At 36.0% G+C, this 23395-nt stretch overlaps 1 protein-coding gene across 3 annotated transcripts in view; it reads left to right on the top strand.

The window, feature by feature from the left end:
• LOC120523929 (protein Atg16l2-like) overlaps positions 1-23395 on the top strand; it is a 202292-nt gene that overhangs the window by 5109 nt on the left and 173788 nt on the right. For 2 of the 3 annotated variants that reach the window (XM_039745640.1, XM_039745639.1), the window contains exons 2-3: positions 11777-11864; positions 21103-21193. In XM_039745640.1, coding sequence (XP_039601574.1) covers positions 11777-11864; positions 21103-21193 — 179 coding nt within the window. Of the gene's footprint in view, positions 1-11776; positions 11865-21102; positions 21194-23395 lie in introns of those variants that run through there. The other variant, XM_039745641.1, reaches the window with a different exon arrangement.

The following is a 23395-nucleotide window of genomic DNA, read 5'->3' as shown; positions in this document are numbered from 1 at the left end:
TTGGAAAAAATTGTTTATCATTAAAATCTGCATTCAAATATTTGGTGGACTATTGTATTAAAAAAGCACAGAGCAAAGTTTCAAAGAAGTGCAGGGGATATGAATTTCAATTTATTCAGAAACATCTGTCCCAGAATGAAGCTTAATATATACAGTTGATTTACAATAAGATAGAGAAAGTAAGTGTGTGGACGAGGCTTAAAAAATATGAATGTAACACACATATGTACACACCCATATTCCCTGTTAGCTTGTAAACCTTTTACAGATTGTTGTGAAAACATTCATTATTGAATTTTGATGGGTTGTTTTAAACATTAACTTACCTTTAAAGACTCAATGAGGCAATGTATTGTACATAAAAAGTGCTGTCAAATAACTTCAAGCAGAACATGCCACCTGTTTTACACATAAGATCTTGTACCTGCAATAATCCAAAAAATAAAAATAAAACTGGTTTCTATCATTACTCCAGTTTTTATGTCATTTGGTTCAAATGCACTGCTGAATGACAGTCTTGTTTGCTGGATTTCATAACTACAATGTGCATTTGACAGACACAGCCTTGTAATTAGGTAGAGTACTTCCTTCCTTAAGCTGTTGCCTTATCTTCCTAGTTTTATCTATAATGCAAAAATATCGATTCAGAAATGTCTGTAAGCACTTAGGATGGCTATCAGTTAATCACATTGAGTAGCACACTTCATCTTTAATATTTAAAATAGGAGGTGTTTTGTTCTTCTCCCTGTTGTTTGTCCAAGCAATGTAAAATGTATTAAAATACACTAATATTTTTAATATGGAGAATTGATTTTTTAACAGGATATTTCTGAAATAATAGTTTGTTATAAGGTAATTTGATTTATTTGCAGAAACGTGCACAGTGCCAATTTGTGTACATTTCTATGTATTTTTTATTTTATAAATTTATGACTGTATTGTTTTTATTGTGCTGATCAATAGTGTGGCTTTCTTAACTTGAGCCTGAATTTTGCATCAATCTCCTTGGTCCTAGCTTTTAAATCTCACTATATCTGTATACAAGAACAGATTTATTAGTGTGTTTTCATCCATCCATCCATTATCCAACCCACTATATCCTAACTACATTTGCATATTAAATACTAAATGTGTTTTCACAACAATCTAGTAATGTTCTACCTTTACAACTTCCATGGAAGGTGACATTTATGGTTGATTTATTAACTGCCTATAACAAAGAGTAGTTACTATATGAGAATAGCTGTAGTAAAATGAGAAAAGCCCAAATATGATTTAATCTTAGTCATAGCTGAACAAACTGTATCATATGAGCAAAGCATTTCAGAATATTTTGTTTATGTTTGATTTTATAATGTTATCCTTTTTTGGAAGCTAGCATTATTAGGAAAGTGACTTCACTTCTTAGAGACGAGACGGAGCACTTAAGAGTTGTTCTGGAAAAATTTGGAGAACTCATCCAGAAATGTTAATTTGCTAACCATAGGTTTATGTTGTTTAAATCAATAGGTCATAGCCATAATATCTACTGTATGTAAATTTTTACTCTTTTCAGATAAAAATAGTAAGTAAGTTATTTCTCTGATTCTCTGGCTATAAAATATTACTAATTACACTTTATGTAAAATAAAGTTTTGTGTTTATTGCTCATGCATTAAATGTAAATTGTTGCTTCAGTCCTTACTAAGTGTAAAGTCTTTTAAAAAAATGTTAAAGTGTATATATAAGTGTAATTTTACTCCCCTACAAATACTGATATGTAAGAAGAAATTAGAAATAAAGTTTGGAATGCTTCTTTTGAACGTATTTTGATTTTCCAAGCCAGGCCTGTAGTGTGTCATTTTGCTAGAAACAAAACCAGCCTAGTAGTAGTGGAAGTTTTTATCAATTTATCATTGAATCAAAGTTTTATATTTATCAACAATACCCCAAAAAATAAGTTGTTTAAAAATGACTTTAATATGAATTAAAAAAATATAAAATGCAGCATATATATGTTGTGAGAGGGCAACAATAGCATAACTTGGGGCTTTTAAACTAATACACCTGTCCTTTCGAATCGAGTCTGTATCTCCATTTTCACGTAGCTCATTAGTGATTAGTTGTCACTTTCATTGAAATCTTGTTAGATTACCATTTCTGGTTTTTGCAAGATTTAATTTATTAAAAGTATTTATTATTTTGTAAATGTGGTAGGGTAATACCATATATTTTAATCTTTTTTTCGCCACTAAGATTATTATGTATTGATCTAAAATAAAATTTTTGCAATTGTTGCTTAGAGACTGGATAAGAAACGGTTTACATTCAGTTGCTGAAATATGTTCTAGTGTTATTTTTTATTTTGGTAAATACAATACATGAAAAATTTCTGCTTTGGCTAAACATTAATCTTTTTTTCAGCTCACAGGTAAAATATGCAAAGAAGTGTTATAGAGACAAGCTTAAAATAATTTGACATTAATAGTACATATATATTAAATATTCAATAAAATATAATTTGGAAAATTTCAGGATTACTTTCTTTGTACAGTTGAAACACTGTGTGTAACTCTCTGAAGCTATGCATAAATTAAAAAAATCAGCTTGTCAAAAGGATCCTCCCAGCATGACAAGAGACTATATGAGTTGTGATTAAAAATGTTTGTGTAGCGACTGCTTGTTTATAAAATTCAAATTAAATGTTCAGGAGGTTCAATGACTCATTTTTATGTAATTTAAAAACCATTTATGTTCAGGTGATTTGTGCTAGTAACCTGACTGATTAATTGCATTTCAAGTAAAGTGGTTTTAGTGAGCATTAGGGAATCATTGTTTGCACCTTGGCCATCACCCATTCATGCCGTACAGTTTCAAATAAAGAAATTCTCAAGAAAGGGAGACTATAGTGCTTTGCAATAAATTCCTCAGTTGAATTTCCTTGAGTTTGCCTGTATAAACACCTAATGTATTTCTTAGAACTGTCAATCATTTGAAACTGTGGCATATATATATATTCTGTTTGTTATATTGTTAATTCATATTTGTGTCTTTCAGAGTGTATACAATTTGAAATAATGAAGAGTACAAACTAAAAAGAGTGATATGCTAGGTACAATTATCTAACTTTCTTTAACAGTCTCTTTCCATTTATAGTTTAATATGAGCAAGCTGAAATAGTAAGACACTGCTGCTTCCTTTTCAGCTTTTGTGGTAAACCGACAAGTAATCTCGGGTAGTCATTTCTGAGCAACCAATGGCATGTGACATTGTAGAAATGATCTTTGCTGCTATTTTTAAATATTGTAAAAAATACATTTATTATAGTTGATACTATTTTTACTCTGCTTTTTAGCCAGAATTTGATCAATTTCTTCAGTACATTAAAAAAAACTTCAATTTTCAGCTGATGTGCTCTATTTTGATTCTAAAATTATACAGTTGGGGCATTTCCCTGGAGGTGATTTGAGGACTTCAGCTTATTATTGAATGAATTTAATATAATTGAATATTTATGTAATGTGCATAAAAAAAACACTTTGCCATAGTGTGCCACACAACTTCCAGTGTTGTTAACTTGAAAATATCTTTAAACAAAAGGTTGGAAGGGAAGAGATTCACACAGCTGCTTCTGGGATAGCAGAAGTTCATTTGTAAGTGATCCATTAGGGACTGAAAATTGAGTAGCACAGCAGGGTTCTCTAATTTCAAAATTAATTGAGTAACCCTGGATAATTTTAATTACATGGTTCATTGAAAAATAAAAAGAGAACCAACAGTTCTTTGCTATGAAAGCATCAAGGGCAAAACAAACACTAACATTTTTAACAAGGAGTTTAATCAAATTAACAGCAGTAATTGAACTCACACATGCAAATATTACCTCTTCAGAAGCAAGACATTGTTGAAATGCTTGAAGATAAATAATTGTTTTTACTGCTAAAGAATGAAAATATAAAATTAACAATGCCATAAATAGTTGATCATGTGTTATGAGTACATTAATAGGTGGGAAGTCAGCTATTTCACAGTGTAATTAGTAACTTGATTCAGTTTAGATGACTTAGATTATTGAAGTTATTATTTAAACTTATCTAATGATTGATTTCTCAGGAACAAACACATTTCTTTCAATTTTTTTCAACAAGGTAATTTCCTAATCATACGTATAATAAAGATAATGTTGGTTTACTGTTGAAAATGTTTTCTTTTTCTGCCTTCACTGTTCTCTATAAACAAGCCCCAGGAACATGCACTATAACACATAAAATTAATTTCTATTCATTTTGTCCAGAACAGGATCGAGGGGGTCCTGCAGCCTGTCCCAGCCAGCATAGGGCATAAAGGAGGAATAAACCCTGGACAGGGTGCCAGCCCATCAGAGGGTGAACCCACCAGAGGTGACTGGTTTAAGTCTGTAAGGGAAGCTCTGTAAAATGTCAGGAGAAAACATTCATCAGATATGTACTTTTATATTTACATTGCTTTTACAGAGTGCACACTAGAATGTGTTTACCTTCATGGATAGTTCATTCAGAATCAGTAACTAGCCAGCCAGATTTCTAGCTGTGCATAATGGCAGACAGTGCACTATTGTTGACCTGATTTTGGTGAAGCTATTTGATAGTCTGCAGTGGGGTGGCACCTTGCCCAGGGTTTGTTTCCTGCCTTGCTCCCTGTGTTGGCTGGGATTGGCTCCAGCAGACCCCCATGATACTGTAGTGAGGATATAGCGGGTTGAATAAAGGATGTATATTTGATAGCCTTCCTTATGAGAAGAGACTCAGAATTAAACAACAAGGCAGATCAACACACTAGAGTGATTTGGTTCAAAAGTCAAGGAAAAATAACCAGTCTTTTCAACTCTTCTGGTATGACAAAATGGGCTGGCTGACTGGAAGCGCTGTGACAAAGAGAATGTACCGTTGGCCATGCCTCTTAATGAAACAATCTTGCGTTGATTGGTTAAAACTGGATTTAGTGGATCTGGCTAACTTTGACAGGGCATGTAAATGACATGAGAAAAGCAATGAATAAGTGAGTTTATGTGCATGGTTAAGTTGTCTTGGCAGGGTCAGAGTAGAACATGCAATTTATGATGGTGTTCTAATTCAGGTGGCAAAAAAACAATGAAACAGTGGAAAAAAATGGTCTTTCTTAACAACCTAATTGACCTCACTTCACTGCTTGGCTGTTAAGAGCTGGCTTTCATAGGGTTTGATGAGGGTAGTGATTCTGCTAACAAGGGGAATTACAGAGAATTCATTGAAACTTCATCCAGATATGATTCTGTCTTAGTCACAAACGTAATAATCTGTGTTTTCTGGCATGTCCCATTCCATTCAAAATTATTTGATTTCTGCTATTGCAGCCACTGTTGTTGAAGAAATCAAAGATCAAGTTCAAATTGCTCCATTTTTTGCATGGAAAGTAGATGAGGCAACTGACATTTCATGTCATGCACAACCGTTTGTTATAGTGCGATATGTCTTCTACAGGTCAAATTCGGGAGTGATTTGTTGGATCTTTTGATGTTGTTGGGGAGCAAGATGCTCAGACTGTCTTTGATGTTTTAAATGAGAACATGCAGGGCTACAATCACAAGGAAAAACTTGTGGCTCAAACCTATGTTGGGGCTGCTGTCATGGCATCCCCTCTCCATGGACTTCAGGATAAAGTTAAAGCAATAATCTCCAATGCAGTGTTTGTGCACTGCATACACACAGACTGAACCTGGTGTTGTCCCTGGGCAAAGTGCTTGCCTGTATCCAGAATGTTTTTTGCATCATTAATTTAAATTTAAATTTTCTTGAGTGTGCATGGTGCTCACGGCTGCTCAGAAACACTCCTACTCAGTGGAACTTTACATCATGAATACTAGACACTGGTAAAAAAACATGATTATCAAGGATGAGACCATAGTAGATGAAGACACACTCAGTGCTGCATTTGAGTAGACAAAGGTATGAATGCTTTCTTTTAATACTGTATGTCATTCTATGCCTTCTTGATATTTATGGTTTATATGAGCAATACAGTAGTGGTGGCTAGACAAGACGCAGAATGCAGGCATTCCCTATGAATTTCTCATTTGCATAATCTTGGATTTTAGTTTAGAGAAGTAGCACGCTGCTCAGTAATTGTGATGTTTACAAAGAGCTTCACCTTTGATGGCAGCAGATGGCGAACATTTTTTAATTCTTTACGACGTTCTACTTCGTTATCCACTTTTTTCCTTTATTTCCATCCCGGGGCGTGGTTAAATCTCTTTCTCGTGGCATGTGAGAAACTCGCTGTTCGCAGTGTGGTGGTAGGAAGGGGGGTGCGCTGAATGCACGCTAAGGAGATGCAGTCTGATCATCTGCTGGCTTGCTGCTGTTGCTGCTGGCCAGCTGCGTGTTCTGCTTGTCGCACTGCAACTCGATCATTTAAAAGCCTGTACAAAAGCTGTCCTTTTTTTTTTTTTTCTCACTGCCTTGTCTCGTGGATCGTTAAAGTGTCTCTTGCAGGACGTCAAAGTGTCTTCTGAGAAGATCATGTCTCGTCTCCCTCCCATGATTTTTTTTATAATAGAGAGATGTTTCAGTAATCAGAGATTAACAGGTGACGTGTTTGTTTTAAGTGTGTAAGTAAAATTTATTTATAAAGCACATTTAAACACAGCTTTTATGGACCAAAGTGCTAGAAATACAAGAAAATGGACAAAGGCAGGACCGTAGCAACAGACAGCTTCTTCACAGTGCTTTTGCTGGCTAATAGACTGCTTTTCACCACAACGTAACTGTGCTTGGCACCATAAGTAAATTGGGACTTCCACCTGCAGCTAAAGTCACTTCAGTATGCAAGCAATTTGACACGCTAGTGTTTAGATTTGACAGCGCCATGCTGATGGTGTATGCACCCAAAAAGAGAAGCTTTTGATTTCAGTCTGTAATAGCCAGTGTAAAGTTTGCAACTTGTAAAAGATATCACTGCACGGGTAGAACCACACACACAAACACTGGTGAATCATGTCTTCTTAGTATCTCGTTGTCACTTGAATTTTTTGTTATTCAGGTTTATTCTTGAATAAAAGCACACTTGTTTCCTAATACCTTTGTGAAAGTGTTTATTTTATATTCCAGTAAGCACAGTAACCATGGCTCCCTATTTTGGCCATGGCATTCATATAGGTGTTAAGAAAGGTCACATAGTCTCTTAGGGGTACACCATCATACTGCTTTATTTGAGGCCATTTTAATCCCGGCGCCATTTTTCCAGGTAAGCATCAGCTATGAATATTTGGTTGCCACAGTAACTTTCAAATTGCTTTCTGACTTCTTCATAGCCTTCCTTCGATGGCATTTGCGCCCAGCCTTTAGCCATTTCTTGAGGATGTCCTCTAGTATACTGGATCATATAATCTATTTATCTTGGGGGTAATTTAATACGTCACCTACAGCGTGATCAAAGGCTCTGATAAAGTCTGCATATGCCAATGGGTCGCCTGAAAATAAAGGGACCTGTCTGTGTGGTTCTTCTCCACAATGTACAGGAGGTGCTGGCACTGGAGATGCTGAAACATCTTTTTGTTGGACCAACATTTTAGCAATTTCAGCTACTCTGTGGCTGCCCTATGGCTTTCAGCAGCTGTTCTGACTTTCGTCGACCACCCTCCGATTTTCAGCTTGACGCATTAACCTGTCCATCAGATCATGTCTGGAACTCTACATGTCAGCCCTTGTCCTAGTTGTAGATTGTACCTGCTTTTCAGACTCAAATTCATTAAATCTTTGTAGGATTCTATAAAGTGTCGATTGTTTAAGTAACACTGCCAAAGAAGGTGATGATGCTGCAGTGCTTAGCTGGGACGACAAGCAACATTCATTATCGATAGCGTGCTTCAACTAAGAAGCTTGCGGGATTCTAGTTTCTGTGCGATCTCAATCTTGCAATTGCATCTCTCCAAATTGAATAGCTAACAGATGAGTGTGCTAAAAGGCTCTTTGTATCTTTCAGCCATGTCACTGTAGCTTCAATAAATTCCTCCCATTTCTTAGAATTTTCTACGAATGTTGTTTTCTGTTTATTAATTGTGCCTTCTTTAATTAGTATAGATATTACCCTTTTATTCAGACATTCAGCCTGACTGTGTGATTCACAAAAAATTTCAAACTCCTGTGTTACTTTAATGTGCTTTTCCAGTATGTCTTTAAGGCTTTCAATTTTAGCCTTAAGCTTAGAAAGTTGATCTTGCCTTTTCTTTAGTTGATCCTTAAGATCCCAAATCACATTCTCTGGCTTTGAGTCCGTACTCAGATCACTCCAGGTAACTTCACTTGAGCTTTGCTTGCACATCAACATATTCACAGAAGCTGTTATCTCTAACAACGCATTTCCTAACAACGACTACGTTACAGTCAGGTGCTCTGGCAACACAGATGGCTTCCTTAAAGCGATGCTTCCATGACTTGGGCAAAAACACAAGCCTTCATCCACAATGTCTTATATTATATCACAGTCTCTTAAATCTTCTTAAGTTCAGGTATGGCGACCTCATTTTCACTTATGATCATGCAGAGATAGAAGAGAAGAGCACAATACCTCACAGTGGTTCAGAGTTTTTTTCTTTTGTTGATGAGTTCTAGCGCACAAGTGTCTTCAGTCCTCAAATGGTAGTTTCCAGTTCTAGTTCAACGCCTTCAAATGGCATGTTTTCTGATGAACAATTGTAGCTGCAAATTGTTTACCCAAAATTACCCAAAGTTCAGCAGCTGTAGTTTGCAAATGGGTTTCAGCAATGGCTTGATGTGTTGAAATGATTCCACAGACAAAATATCTTTGCTTTAAAAACTTTAGTAAAAATTCAAAGTAAAACAGTTCTCACAAAAAGGGAAAATTGATATAGCAAAAAAGGAAAAGTTCTTGTTTAAGAGAAGTTCTGTTTAAACCTTATAAATTTTGTTTCATTTCCTTAAGTTTGCTTACACAGTTGAACCATTTCTAATCGTTACAAAATCACTTCTAAACATTTCTAAACCATTTCTAAATGTTACAAAATCATTTTTAAATGGTCAGAAAACTATTTGTCCTTTTTCATGCTGTAAATGGGTCTTTCAGTCCCTGCTAGCACTGAGACATATTCTAAACAAAAACAACTTGATTGACACACTGTATCTTAGTTATAGCAAGAAAGTTCTTTCTCTTATTAACTTACAAGGGATTGTCTAAGACTATGAAAGAAAAGTATATTTTATTCAAATTAAGCAAACACTAACATGAGTTCAACTTAAAGCATTAACTTTTTAGATTGCTCTTACAAGTTATATCTGGTATGTTAATATAATATATTTCATAAGAAATTTGACAACCAAAAGGAAACTATTCAGTCCTAAAGTCCATTTATTTAATAGCTGAGCTGCCCCAAAATATCATCCAGATATTTCTTAAAGGTTGTCAAGGTTTCTGCTTCAACTACATGTCTGGGTAGTTTGTTCCAGAGACCCAAAGCTTTTTGTGTATAGAATTGCTTTTTGGCTTCAGTCTTAAATTGACTCCCCCTTAATTTCCACTAATTTGCTTAAGTTTGTGATTCACCCTGAATGTTGTTGGATCTATTTAATCAATGCCTTTGAGGATTTTATATACCTAGACAAGGTCCACATGCGTCTCCTCTGCTCGAGACTACACAGATTTAATTTTTTGTCTGTCAGAATACACATCCTTAAGTCCTGACATGCATTTGGTTGCTCTCCTCTGCACAGCTTCAAGTACTACTGTGTCTTTCTTTAACTGTGGTGACCAGTACTGCAAACACTACTCCAGATGTGGTCTTACTAGTGCATTTTATCGTTTAAGCATAACATCCTCTGACTTGTATTCAAAAGTTTTTATGACATTGCATATATATATATAATATATACTAGCAAAATACCCGCGCTTCGCAGCGGCAAAGTGCTGCTTTAAAATTTTTATTAAGAAAAAGCATTATATGTGCAGGCACAACCCCGCCTCACACGGCAACTGAGCTGCAGGCTATAGCCATATATATGGACAAAAGTAGGTTCCAGTTATGACCGTTACATGTAGAATTTCGAAATGAAACCTGCCTAACTTTTTTAAGTAAGCTGTAAGTAATGAGCCTGCCAAATTTCAGCCTTAAACCTACACGGGAAATTGGAGAATTAGTGATGAGTCAGTCAGTCAGTCAGTGAGGGCTTTGCCTTTTATTAGTATAGACTAGCAAAGTACCCGCGCTTCGCAGCGGCGAAGTACTGCCTTAAAATTTTTATTAAGAAGAAAATTAAACCTTTTTAAACTGAGGGAAAATATACCAATAATTATTTGTTAAGGATCTCTTTGTATACCACATTGTGAGTTCGGTCCTCCGGTTGTAATATGACCAAGCTGTGCGCTGAGCTTACTCTTGAGCATGCAATGTACAGTTGGGCATGTGAACAGTAATCTTGTTTCAAATCTCACAGCTTGGATTGCTGCTGTCATAATCGGTTTGAGTTTCATGGTTTGTTTCAATTACGACAGTATTTGCAGGACTTGTATTGAAGTGACATTCGGCATCTGTCAAGCGTTGTAAGCATACAACCGGTTTCATCGATAACTTCACGTCCAGCTGTTGAGAGTTTAAACATTCATAAACATCAAAGTGTCCACTACTGAAATCGTCATCTGTGAGTCTAAGATGTTTAAGAGGCACTGGCAGTTGTCGAAAGGTGTAAAATATTTGGCCATTTCGGTACACTTGAAAGCGACAACCGAACAATTCAGTGGCAGCCATCAACTCACATGCAGAACCATAGGTGAAGGGCTTAAGCATTTCACTCTTATAGTGCTCCTGTGTAGTATAATTATCTCCTGTACCATCATCAGTCCACACTTTGAACCTGTCCCAGTCATTCAATACATAAGACACAATGTTCTTCCGGATATCAAGAGTGAGCCTGTTATGGCTGTGCAATATGTAACACAGAGAATGGAAAAGGTAGGTGCCATCTCCGGATATGGAAACCACTCGGTAAGTGACAGTTCTTTGATCAATGGTGATCACCTCGATAGACATGTTAATGGGGGTACAGTTGGAATGATAAAGGAAATGGGTACCTGAACAATGTAAAGTAAGTCTAAAATACCTAAACAATAACTATAATCGTAATAAACAAACAATAAAACAGTGGAGAAGCCGTGGATTAAATAAAAAGGCTGTAGTTATCAGCAGGGAGACGTGAATCCTGTGGCGAAGCAAGGAAGGGAATGTAGAGACCGGAGCGACCGAGATACTGAATTTGGGACTTTCATTAGTTGTCAGTTATAATCATTAAAATTAAAAGAAATAAACATTTGAAATACATCAGTTTGTGTGTAATGAATAAATCTAATATACAAGTTTCACTTTTTGAATGGAATTACTGAAATAAATCAACTTTGTCATGATATTCTAATATATGATATTCACCTGTATGTGTATATATATATATATATATATATATAATATAATATAATATAATATAATATAATATAATATAATATAATATATATATATATATATATATATATATATATATATATATATATATATATATATATATATATGAATCCAGTACAATTTTATTTGGAATAGTAAATTCATTACAAAAATATAAATAATATTTTTTATGACAAGGTGTAAAAATACATCTAGATTTTCAATCCTGATAATAACAGTCTCTCAAGATACAGTTGAAGAGAATTTGTCTGAATATTTTATCACTAATATTTTTAAGAAGTGTCTTATCAATATATTTGACTGCTTATTTATTTGCAGATTCCAGATTATTAGAAAAATCTTACTATAATGCACAACTCAAGCCACGACAGCAAGAGATATCAGAGTATTTTGACCCTGCTGCCAGGTTAGTCACATTTTTTTTTTGTTTTAGTAATATCTCCTTTTCATTTTCAATAATATTTGTGGTATTTTTATGATCAAGTATTTGCTTTGATGTAATGAATTTTATGTGTGTTTCTAATATTGAGGATAAACTGAGTTCATTTAGCACACTGCTTTAGCAGAAATGCTTCACTCTTACAGTGCAACTAGCAATAAGTGCAATAAGCAACCAGTTTAATACATGCAAGAGTAGTTGGCAGTAGGCAGTGAAGTCAATGCTTCTGTTTCTCTACATACAGAAGCGGTTTTAGATATGAGATGAAAAGAGTAGTAGAGAAGAGTCCTGAATGTTTGTCTTTATTTCAGGGTATTTCTGCTCATATATTCTTCCGCTGGTTTGATGTTCAATCCTTGTAGCTATGCTACACATGCATTTCAGGACAAATCTACTTGGAGTAAATGAAAGTATTATACAGATTAATGCTTGTTTGGAAATATTTTGCATACATTAAATGCATCAGTCTTGTGGCACAGTGAGGATAGGGAAAACCCAGAAATGTGTGGTAGCAGGTATATTTATGCAGTAAATGCTTCTCAGTTCAGTAGAGGGCAGTGTGGATTTACTTGGCAATAATACTGGTTAAGACAGCAATTCTGGATCTTCCCCAGTACATCTTTATGGTATTGGGAACATGAATGGGAACCTAGTGCTGCTAGGCAGTTGCTCAGGGGCAGCAAAGGCCTCTGAAAGAAAGTGGTTATGAAGAGTTACCTACAAGTGTTTCTGTCCAGGGTATATAGGGAAGGTTAGTGTTGGAAGGTGGATCTTCACAAGGACTTAACTGGTGGGAGAAAGAAAGGCCTGAAGATTAGAGAGAATAGTGATTTGTGGTGGGAGCAGAGCAAACAGTATACAGTGCATCCGGAAAGTATTAACAGCACATCACTTTTTCCACATTTTGTTATGTTACAGCCTTATTCCAAAATGGATTCAATTCATTTTTTCCTCAGAATTCTACACAGAACACCCCATAATGACAACATGAAAAAAGTTTACTTGCGGTTTTTGCAAATTTATTAAAAATAAAAAACTGAGAAATCACATGTACATAAGTATTCACAGCCTTTGCCATGAAGCTCAAAATTGAGCTCAGGTGTATCCTGTTTCCCCTGATCATCCTTGAGATGTTTCTGCAGCTTAATTGGAGTCCACCTGTGGTAAATTCAGTTGATCGGACATGATTTGGAAAGGCACACACCTGTCTATATAAGGTCCCACAGTTGACAGTTCATGTCAGAGCACAAACCAAGCATGAAGTCAAAGGAATTGTCTGTAGACCTCCGAGACAGGATTGTCTCGAGGCACAAATCTGGGGAAGGTTACAGAAAAATATCTGCTGCTTTGAAGGTCCCAATGAGCACAGGGGCCTCCATCATCCGTAAGTGGAAGAAGTTCGAAACCACCAGGACTCTTCCTACAGCTGGCCGGCCATCTAAACTGAGCGATTGGGGGAGAAGGGCCTTAGTCAGGGAGGTGACCAAGAACCGGATGGTCGCTTGGTCAGAGATCCAGAGGTCCTCTGTGGAGAGAGGAGAACCTTCCAGAAGGACAACCATCTCTGCAGCAATCCAACAAACAGGCCTGTATGTTAGAGTGGCCAGACGGAAGCCACTCCTTTTTAATAAAAGGCACGTGGCAGCCCACCTGGAGTTTGTCAAAAGGCACTTGAAGGACTCTCAAACCATGAAAAACAAAATTCTCTGGTCTGACAAGACAAAGATTGAACTCTTTGGTGTGAATGCCAGGCGTCACGTTTGGAGGAAACCAGGCACCGCTCATCACCAGGCCAATACAATCCCTACAGTGAAGCATGGTGGTGGCAGCATCAAGCTGTGGGGATGTTTTTCAGCGGCAGGAACAGGGAGACTAGTCAGGATTAAGGGAAAATTGACTGCAGCAATGTACAGAGACATCCTGGATAAAAACCTTCTCCAGAGGACTATTGACCTCAGACTGGGGTGACGGTTTATCTTTCAGCAGGACAACGATCCTAAGCACACAGCCAAGATATCAAAGGAGTGACTTCAGGACAACTCTGTGAATGTCCTTGAGTGGCTCAACCAGAGCCCAGACTTGAATCCGATTGAACATCTCTGGAGAGATCTTAAAATGGCTGTGTACCGACGCTTCCTATCCAACCTGATGGAGCTTAAGAGGTGCTGCAAAGAGGAATGGGTGAAACTGGCCAAGGATAGGTGTACCAAGCTTGTGGTATCATATTCAAAAAGACTTGAGGCTGTAATTGCTGCCAAAGGTGCATCGACAAGGTACTGAGCAAAGGCTGTGAATACTTATGTACATGTGATTTCTCAGTTTTTTTATTTTTAATAAATTTGCAAAAACCTCAAGTAAACTTTTTTCACGTTGTCATTATGGGGTGTTGTGTGTAGAATTCCGAGGAAAAAAAGAATTTAATCCATTTTGGAATAAGGCTGCAACATAACAAAATGTGGAAAAAGTGATGCGCTGTGAATACTTTCCGGATGCACGGTATACTATAATTAGATCAGTGCACTTTATTATTAAAGGTCTTATGCTTTATTGTTTACCCCTATGAGTATTATTTCCTTGTTTTGCTCCTGGTATTCACTTCTTTTGTTAATACATTCCCTTTGTTTTATACTTTAGCTTTCTAGTCAACATTTTTGTTCAAATACAGCTCTTGATCATCTCCTAAAGGTCCCAGCTTTTAAGGTTCTTTTCCATTCTTTAATTGCATCTGGTTTATGATTTTGCTTGATTTGTAGGATTTTTTGAATTTTTCATCTTTTCATAAAGTGTAATGCATTCTTGATCTATACTAATAAAAGGCAAAGCCCTCACTCACTCACTCACTCACTCACTCACTGACTCATCACTAATTCTCCAACTTCCCGTGTAGGTAGAAGGCTGAAATTTGGCAGGTTCTTTCCTTACAGCTTCCTTACAAAAGTTGGGCAGGTTTTATTTCGAAATTCTACGCGTAATGGTCATAACTGGAAGCAGTTTTTCTCCATTTACTGTAATGGAGATGAGCTTCAACGCCGTGGGGGCAGAGTTTCGTGTGACATCATCACGCCTTCCACGTAATCACGCAGTACATAGAAAACCAGGAAGACCTCAAAAAGCGCTGAAGAAAACATGCATTATATAATTGAGAAGGCAGCGAAACAATAAGAAGCGAGCAAGTGACATATACAACCATATTCATGAGTTCTTCTACTTCGGAAACAAAGCACGATGTAAACCTACACTTTAAATTAAGTTCATAGACAGGCTGCCGCTGGCGTTTGTAATTTAGTGCCTGCCCATATAAGGCCGTCCGTCAGCGGCAATCCAATAGCAAACTGCCACGGGTAAATATTCACGGGTGAAGGACTGTGCTTATGGAGAGGAAGATGAGATGGTCAGGGTGGTGTTTGACACAAACTCAGCGAAACTGCGAGAGAAAGTTTTAAGTGCCAGGACTAAGGTAACATTAAATAAAGCTATGGACATAGCACGAGATGGCACCAGCACAGCTGGGAACCTTCGATGCAAGTACACCGAGTGGCTCACGTGAACTGACGCAGTGCACAGATAAAAGCAACAGTTCCAAAGAGCTGAACAAAACCGAATTACACAATTGAAAAGGCAGCAAAAAATATGAAGCGTCTGATAAGCATATTCATAAATGCAGCTACTGTGGAAACAAAGCACACGATGGAAAAAGTCAATGTCCCGCTAAAGGAAGACAGTGTTAAAAAAACCCGTGCATGCAGTGTGTCAGGTCTCAGATAAAGAAGAAGACGAGCTGTTTATTGATGCAGTAAGAAACGAATCGATGAATGAAACCTGTCATCTTTACAACGATTGACAAACACGGAATGTAACTTGAACACAACACATCCTACAAATACGAACCTGATTGAAAGAAATAATGATAATCAAATCCTTGATGACAGCAACACTCAGTAACACTCACAAAACAAATACTGTATATTGACAGTCATGTTACGTTATTTTTAAAATGTTCCCTTTTCTGTTTCTAGCTTTTTTAACACACTACTTCTCCGCTGCGATACGCGGGTATATATATATATGTATATATATATATATATCCCGCTCTACATACTCGAATAATGGATACTTTATTCGCCATCAATGATTGTTTTGGTAAAGCCATACTCAGTGTATTCATTAGATGAACGGTAAAAAAGTAAGAGCGAGGGGAGGATGACTCATTGAGGCATGCAAGCTGTAGTCTTGCGTCAACTCTATCTGAATTGCGCGATCACATTTGAAAAATATATCTTTTCAAGTTCTATTTAGTCCATATGTGTCAAACTCAAGGGCGGGCCACATTCGCCCGGCGTAATTATATCCGCCCGAGATCATTTTATATACTGCATTATTGTTATTAATGGCCGGGTATATGAAGCGCTGGTAACACAATAAACTACAGATCCCATAATGCAGCGCTTCAGCTGCCTTGCCGAACACTTACCGCAATAATCAAGTCTACCTTATGATGCTGCAAGTTATTGCGAAGCTAGAGTTATTGCGCACTGAGTTTGCACGGTGCTTTGGTGACTTTGAAGAACAAAAAAAGTCCGTCTACATGCGGCTCGAACCTTGTGCATGTTTGGTAGCACAAATCTGTGTGAGAAGCTCTTCTCAGTGATAAAGACTAACAAAACAGCACACAGGAGTCGCCTCACTGATGAGCACCTGCAATCCATCCTGAGAATCTCCACAACACAGAACCTCACACCAAACAGAAAGCGAACTTGTGGCCAAAAAGATGCCAGGCGTCCAGCTCTAAAATGACATATGAGCAAAGACAACTGAATGATTTGATTTGTTATTGCACGTAAGAGCGGAGTCAACCGTTTTAACAAACAGCGTATTGCACTGATACGAAATAGCTGTGTGTGTATATATGTAGATATGTATGTATATGTGTATATATGTTTATATATGTGTGTGTGTATGTATGTATATATATATATATATGTATTTGTGTGTATATATGTGTGTGTATGTATGTATGTGTGTGTATATATGTATATATGTGTATATGTTTAGATATGTATATATATATATATGTTTATGTGTGTGTAATATATATATATATATATATATATATATGACAACAACACTCATCACTCACAACAGTGACAAAACAATTACATTGACAATCAGGTTATGTTATTTTCAAAATGTTTCCTTTTCTTTTCATTGCTTCTTTAACACACTACTTCTCCGCTGCGAAGCGCGGGTATTTTGCTAGTTGGACATTAAAGTAGATTGACTTTGTCTTAGCCCCCACCATAAATTCAGTGGTAGCTTTGGTAATACATTTGGAATAATAATTTTTCAGAATGAGGAAGCTGTTACCAAAAATACTAGAGGCATCTGTTGTAGTCTGACAGATAAAATTTACAATTCTGATGGGATTTTACAGCCACATGTATTAGATACAATAGATCATCATTAAAGATTAGTTAGCTAGTTAGTTAGTTAGTTTGCTGCTTCAAGAGGCAACCGTGCACACCCAAGTCATAATGTGCTTTACAGATGAAGTGGATCACCTACAGATTGTCTCTTTCTCTACCCTTTCACCCTGCCGTGACTTTGATAGATTTGTTGTTATTTTCTCTTATAACACTTTACTCCATAACTAGGCTTATTCATCGTTGTACTCCAGAAATTGCTTGTCAATAAATCCTATTTCTGATGCTGATGAGATGTCTGATTTCTGCAGTATGATCTTTTTATTGCTCAATTGAAGTTTCTCTGAAAAAATATATATTGTGACACATTGTGGAGGTTCTTGGTATTTTTGGTGAAAGCAGTTAGATGTTTTTCTTCACAAACAAAATAATTTTTACAAAGTTATTTTCAGTTAGCTACTTGATCATCAGGAATTGTCCTGCACATAAATAAACAAAATATTCAGAAATTGAAAGTGGCATTAAGTATTTTTGCTACTCATTCATCTTTTTCTCTCAATGTGGACTGTGTTCTGTATGCAGCAAACTATATTTTGGAGAATAATGCTGTATTATGAGTTTTTTGTAGCTTTTACTTATATCGTTTTAAGTTTTTTCTTGCAGACCAATGACAAATTCAGAAGCAATGCCAGATTTCTCTTATAAGGGAGTTTGCACTTCTGTCTTAATTTTGGTAATATTTTTTATTACTTCCATTGATCAGTAAACACAAAATAGCATAGATAATTGTAAAAGATTTTGATAATATCAAATTTCTTGATAAAATATGTAAAACAAAAGCTCTGGGTCAGATGAGAAATGTGTGTCTTGGCACTGACCTCTCTGGTGTCATAATGAATAGTAAAGCTAAGTGATTCAGTTGACAAAGATATTTAAAGAGCTACACATTTTAATTATAAACACTTAAAAGTGTCAGTATCAGTTACTGTATTTGTATACAAGGTAAATTTGGAATAATAATTCTATGACTAATGTAGCCACCAATTCACCAAAGTACAATATATTTTGTGGACAAAGTGTATTACACCATAATTTGGATTTCTTTTGCAACATGTTTGTCATAAGAAGATGAACATTTCCAGTGCCAATAGAATTGTAAATGGAATATTTTTTCCAAATTACATCCATCCATCCATCCATTTTCTAACCCGCTGAATCCGAATACAGGGTCACGGGGGTCTGCTGGAGCCAATCCCAGCCAACACAGGGCACAAGGCAGGAACCAATCCTGGGCAGGGTGCCAACCCACTGCAGGACACACACAAACACACCCACACACCAAGCACACACTAGGGCCAATTTAGAATCGCCAATCCACCTAACCTGCATGGGTTTTACAGATTTACCTAAAACACAAATTTAAGAATATTGTAGATCACAGCATCACACAGCATGTATTGTCAGTGTCAATGGCCAATTATTTATAGAGCACATTTAAAACAACATCAGTAATGCTGTAGCCAAAGTGCTTTACAATAAAATATGCAATAAACATAAATAAAATAAATAGAATACAATAAAAATATACAGTAATACAAACTAGCAGAAAATTGAAACAAACAAATGACTATGAGGAAGGGACCATTAGTATCACTGCTAGAGAATAGAAATGTGTCTTCAGTCTTGCTTTAAACAGTTCAGGTGAAGGTGACTCCTTAATGTAATAAGGTAATGAATTCCACAGATGAGGTGCAGAAGCTGCAAAAGCTCTATCCCCCTAGTTTTGCACTTAGTACAAGGGACAACAAGAGACAACTGACTTGTCAGCAACATTTTACAGTGGTATCTGAGGGTCACTATAGCAAAGACAGTTTAATTGTAATGTATTTATTACTTTGTCAGTTAGAAAAATTAAATGTAAAGAAAACAAGAAACAAATTAAAATAGCTTCATTTAGTAGTGCCATAATAGCTTGTGGCAACACTAATGCTATTGCTGTTTTTTTTTCTCTCAAAATAATTCTTAATTTCAACTGTTAAAAGAATGTTTCACTTAATTAATTGGCATTCTTCAGATCTTTGTCTGAAATTGTAGAACTTAAAAATACGTGGAGTTTTAATTCTCTAGTAATGCATACATGCTTTTAATTTCATTAATTAAGATTCTGAGATCTTAATTGCTTTTATAGATCTCCTACAAATGGCGTTATACCTTTTGGTGCCGCTTGATCCAATTTGCACCTGTGGATATATTTTTGATATAGCAGAATTAGAGCAGGAATAATTTTGATTAACTTTTGGCCAACATCATTAAATGTATTAAACTTCTGTTCTGGGGAAGAGATGTAAATATTATAATTGAACATTTTTATTAGGTGCATCAGTTTAAGATGCATAGCACATATATGTTTGCTGGGGCACTTATGTGATGTTAGGAATTTGCTTTGTATAAGTATTTGATTAATTTTCCATTTTTCTTAAATGTCTTTTTAACTCCACTTTCATTTTAATAAAGGTCATTCCATTTTTGATGTGTAATTCTGGTTTTGTGAGTTTGTGACAGCAAGAGCTAGACACATAACTAAGTGACACATTATATTGACAGTGAGAAGGGAATTTAAAAGTTGGTTTCAACAGACATATCCAGTCACAGGTTCTGCCCAGCAGCCAGGGTTGAGAGTACTGGCTAATTAATCTTTTATACAAGAAAGAGGTCATCAAATATAAACATTTTGCGGCAATTTGACTAGTAATTCTCTAATAGAGTATGTAATAAATGACCTGTGGTTAGTGGAATGAACAGGGTAAAACTGGGTTGGGACAGTGTTCTGCCAAAAGTGGAGAAAATAGGAAGAGGAAACCTGTGTTAAAACTGTTGGCACATGTCTTCATTTTAGCTGGGTCAGTAGTACGTTGCACAATTTATATATTGGCTGGAATGGACTAGAAAGGAAGTTCAGGTATAGACAAGAAAGAATAGCATAGCTAAATGGAAGAATGTTTTTGATTTGTTTTTTAAATTAATTTGAATTTGATACGTATTTGTAGCACAGCAGTCTCTAAGGCACCTAATCTTTCTCATAATTATGAAAGAAATGAGATTCCATTTATTTTGGTGCAGCTGTGAATTACTAGGCTATATCTAACACCATGCCCTACGTTGGGAGAAAGAAATATTGAGAGATGAGAGAAACAAACACCCCCTTGTATAAAATAGTGGAAAACAGATGTGTCTTTGAATTCCCAGGCATTGATAGAAACATCTGATTTGTTACTGCCTGTTACTCTGGCTAGCAGAGAAGAGCTAACTCGATTTACTGTAGTAATTTCTCTCTGTGAATCGCCCAACCAGCAGCTTGTGTTTAACTGTAGCTGCCTTAATTTCCATATAGTCATGTCACTTTGGCAGCTGGCTTAAAAACACTGCATATTTGGATCTTTGTATATACTGTGATGATCTTCACCAGTTGAAATGCCTGACCACTGCACCATAGGCATAAATGCAGACAAAAACACACTTGCACTGGTGTGAGGTCAACTGACATGGTGGCATATCTGGGAATGTTAAAAGCAAACAAGTGACTGTGGTGAAATATTCAACATCTGTATATAAGCCATTCCTTCCTGAAATTATACAAAGGCATTTAGCGTGAGGGAGAAAATGTTACCACATTTTACTCTTTGTATAGGTCAGTTATTTGAAAATGAGAATTAATGTTTAACTTTGTGAATGAAAAATGCTGAAGTCAGTCAAAGATTAATTTGTCCTTTTTTTGGGTATTTTAGGCATCAGCCTACCTCTGCTGTTGATTGTGTGGAAATTATGATCGCCAAACATCAGGATGAACTGACAAGATTGCAGACCAATGTTGGAGAGGTAATCTTATGTATTGATTTACAATAATCATTATCATCGGTTTATTCACATTTCTTCTGTTTCCATTGCCACAACTAAGAAAGATTTCAAAGCAATGTGTATTGTGTGTCACTAAATGACCAATGTTAACAGGAAAGGACACTCTTTTAGCATTCCACCTCACATAGAATGATAACAAGGAGACCTAAAGTTATAAAAAAATGAACCACTTAGAGAGGGAGAATTCAAAGGAAAAGTTAAATCATATCATATCACTCTCTTGCTCACTCACAATCTCTCTCTCTCTCTCTCTCTCTCTCTCTCTCTCTCTCTCTCTCTCTCTCTCATTGAGTCATTACACAAACTAACTTCCTGGCTCAAATCTAAATTATGCCATGGTCATAAGTCAGCTTTAAATTTGGTTCACCTCCAATCAAGCTCTGAAGTAGTTTCAGTTTCAAAAGTCCTATTTGTGCTCAATAAATACCACAGTCTAGAACTTCCCTTGGTGCCTCTGCACCCCTAAAGGGCCAGGCCACTGTCCTTTCTCAATAGGGAAACACAATTTTGTTACACATTATTGGAAGAGAGGAAGAGCACTGTCCTCCTGCTAGTGCCTTCTAAGTTGCATGGGAGCGGTCATCATGGTTTCACCAAGTGCCACATGTCAGTCGAGAGTCAGTCTATTGCCTACCCTTCATGGTTTAATTCTGTAAAGAGATTAGGAACTGCTGGAGTCAGACAAGTTGCCTGACTTTTAGCATCTTAGAGGAACAGAGTGTGTTTCTTTCCAGATCATCACCTTTTTTTCTGAATGCATCCCATCTGGAGCACCTTGCTAACATGTAGGTCTTGTCTTCTCTTAGCAGCCACACTGGTGCCCCCACTAGTATAAGCAGTTGGTCTACTGCTTTTCAATCTTAACTTTTTGCTAGCGAGACACACCTTCACATCCACATTAATAAAATAAGTGTCTGTGTGTCTGTCATGTTGTTATGTCTCTGTCATTCCAACACATAGCACATCATGGACATTTGTGGTAATAAAATGTATTGTATTTGTCATTTGATCAGGTGGTGTACTATAAACATTTAAGATAATAAATTTTATTACTATACATTGTTGTGGTGAACCACCTGTTGGAATGGCAAATGCTGTGCATTTTATTACTACATTAATTACAAAATAAACTCCCAATAGATGTTGCACTGCAAACATTAATGCTGAGGTCTATGTTTATTACTTAAATTTCAACACATCTTAGACAGAGAGTATAGCTAGTCAGGAATGAATTAACTGGTGTATCTGTGTATCAAATTAAACAATATATATTTGTGGAATTGTGCAAAAATTTAAATGGAAAACTTTTATTGGACACTTTCATACAAAACTCTTCATTTTGCAGTAGAAGGTTCAACTGAGCATTATATGTGAATACTCAATCATTGTTGTCTAGTGGTAAAGGTTTTAAAAGTCAAATTTCAGTCCCATCGCTGACATACAAGTGTGAGCCTGACCAAGTCATTTCACTTGTGCTCCATTCTTAATTTTAAATATTACCCCTTGTTTTCTATTGTTACCTTGTAAAAAACCATGATTAAGTGTTTATTCCTGAAGGGTACTGTTATATTTTTCTTAAAACTGCTATAGATGTTCAATTCTGTAATACATTTTATTGAAGTGGTAAAAAATTATATTTCTATAAAAATAAAGTGTTAGAAGTTTTAAACATGTCAAGCATTCATACTTTTTGTGGGTACTGAGACTAAAGAAAATTCAAAGATAACCATCAGAGATTACCATTTGCAATTTCACAACTTACTTCATATTAAAATAATTAAAAATTCATTGGTAACATGACTGAGCCTTTGAGATATAACATTTCAAATAAGCAATGAGAAGGCACTTTTTATTCAGAGGTGACAATTGTTGAAAGTCTTTTGCTAGGTTTTTAAAGTGAGTTTTATTCTGTAATATACAAGTATGTTTAAATTCAAAAGAACAAACAATTTTTAGAATGAGACCTATTTTTAATCTGTTCCATGGAAGGACAATCCAAAAACAATGACTAGTGAAAAACTGAATCACATCTCGCTATTTTTGTATAGTAACTTAGGAGAATATGCCTCATTACTTCTAGCAAGGACTCAATGACACCAGAGAGTACTTGCATTTGTTTGTAAAGTTTCATCAAGGTGTTGAATTTCATGTGTGTGTGTATGT

Source organism: Polypterus senegalus, chromosome 2, assembly GCF_016835505.1.
Source record: "Polypterus senegalus isolate Bchr_013 chromosome 2, ASM1683550v1, whole genome shotgun sequence".
Lineage (NCBI taxonomy): Eukaryota > Metazoa > Chordata > Cladistia > Polypteriformes > Polypteridae > Polypterus > Polypterus senegalus.
Note: the sequence above shows the minus strand (reverse complement) of the source record. Positions and strands in the feature narration are given on the sequence as shown.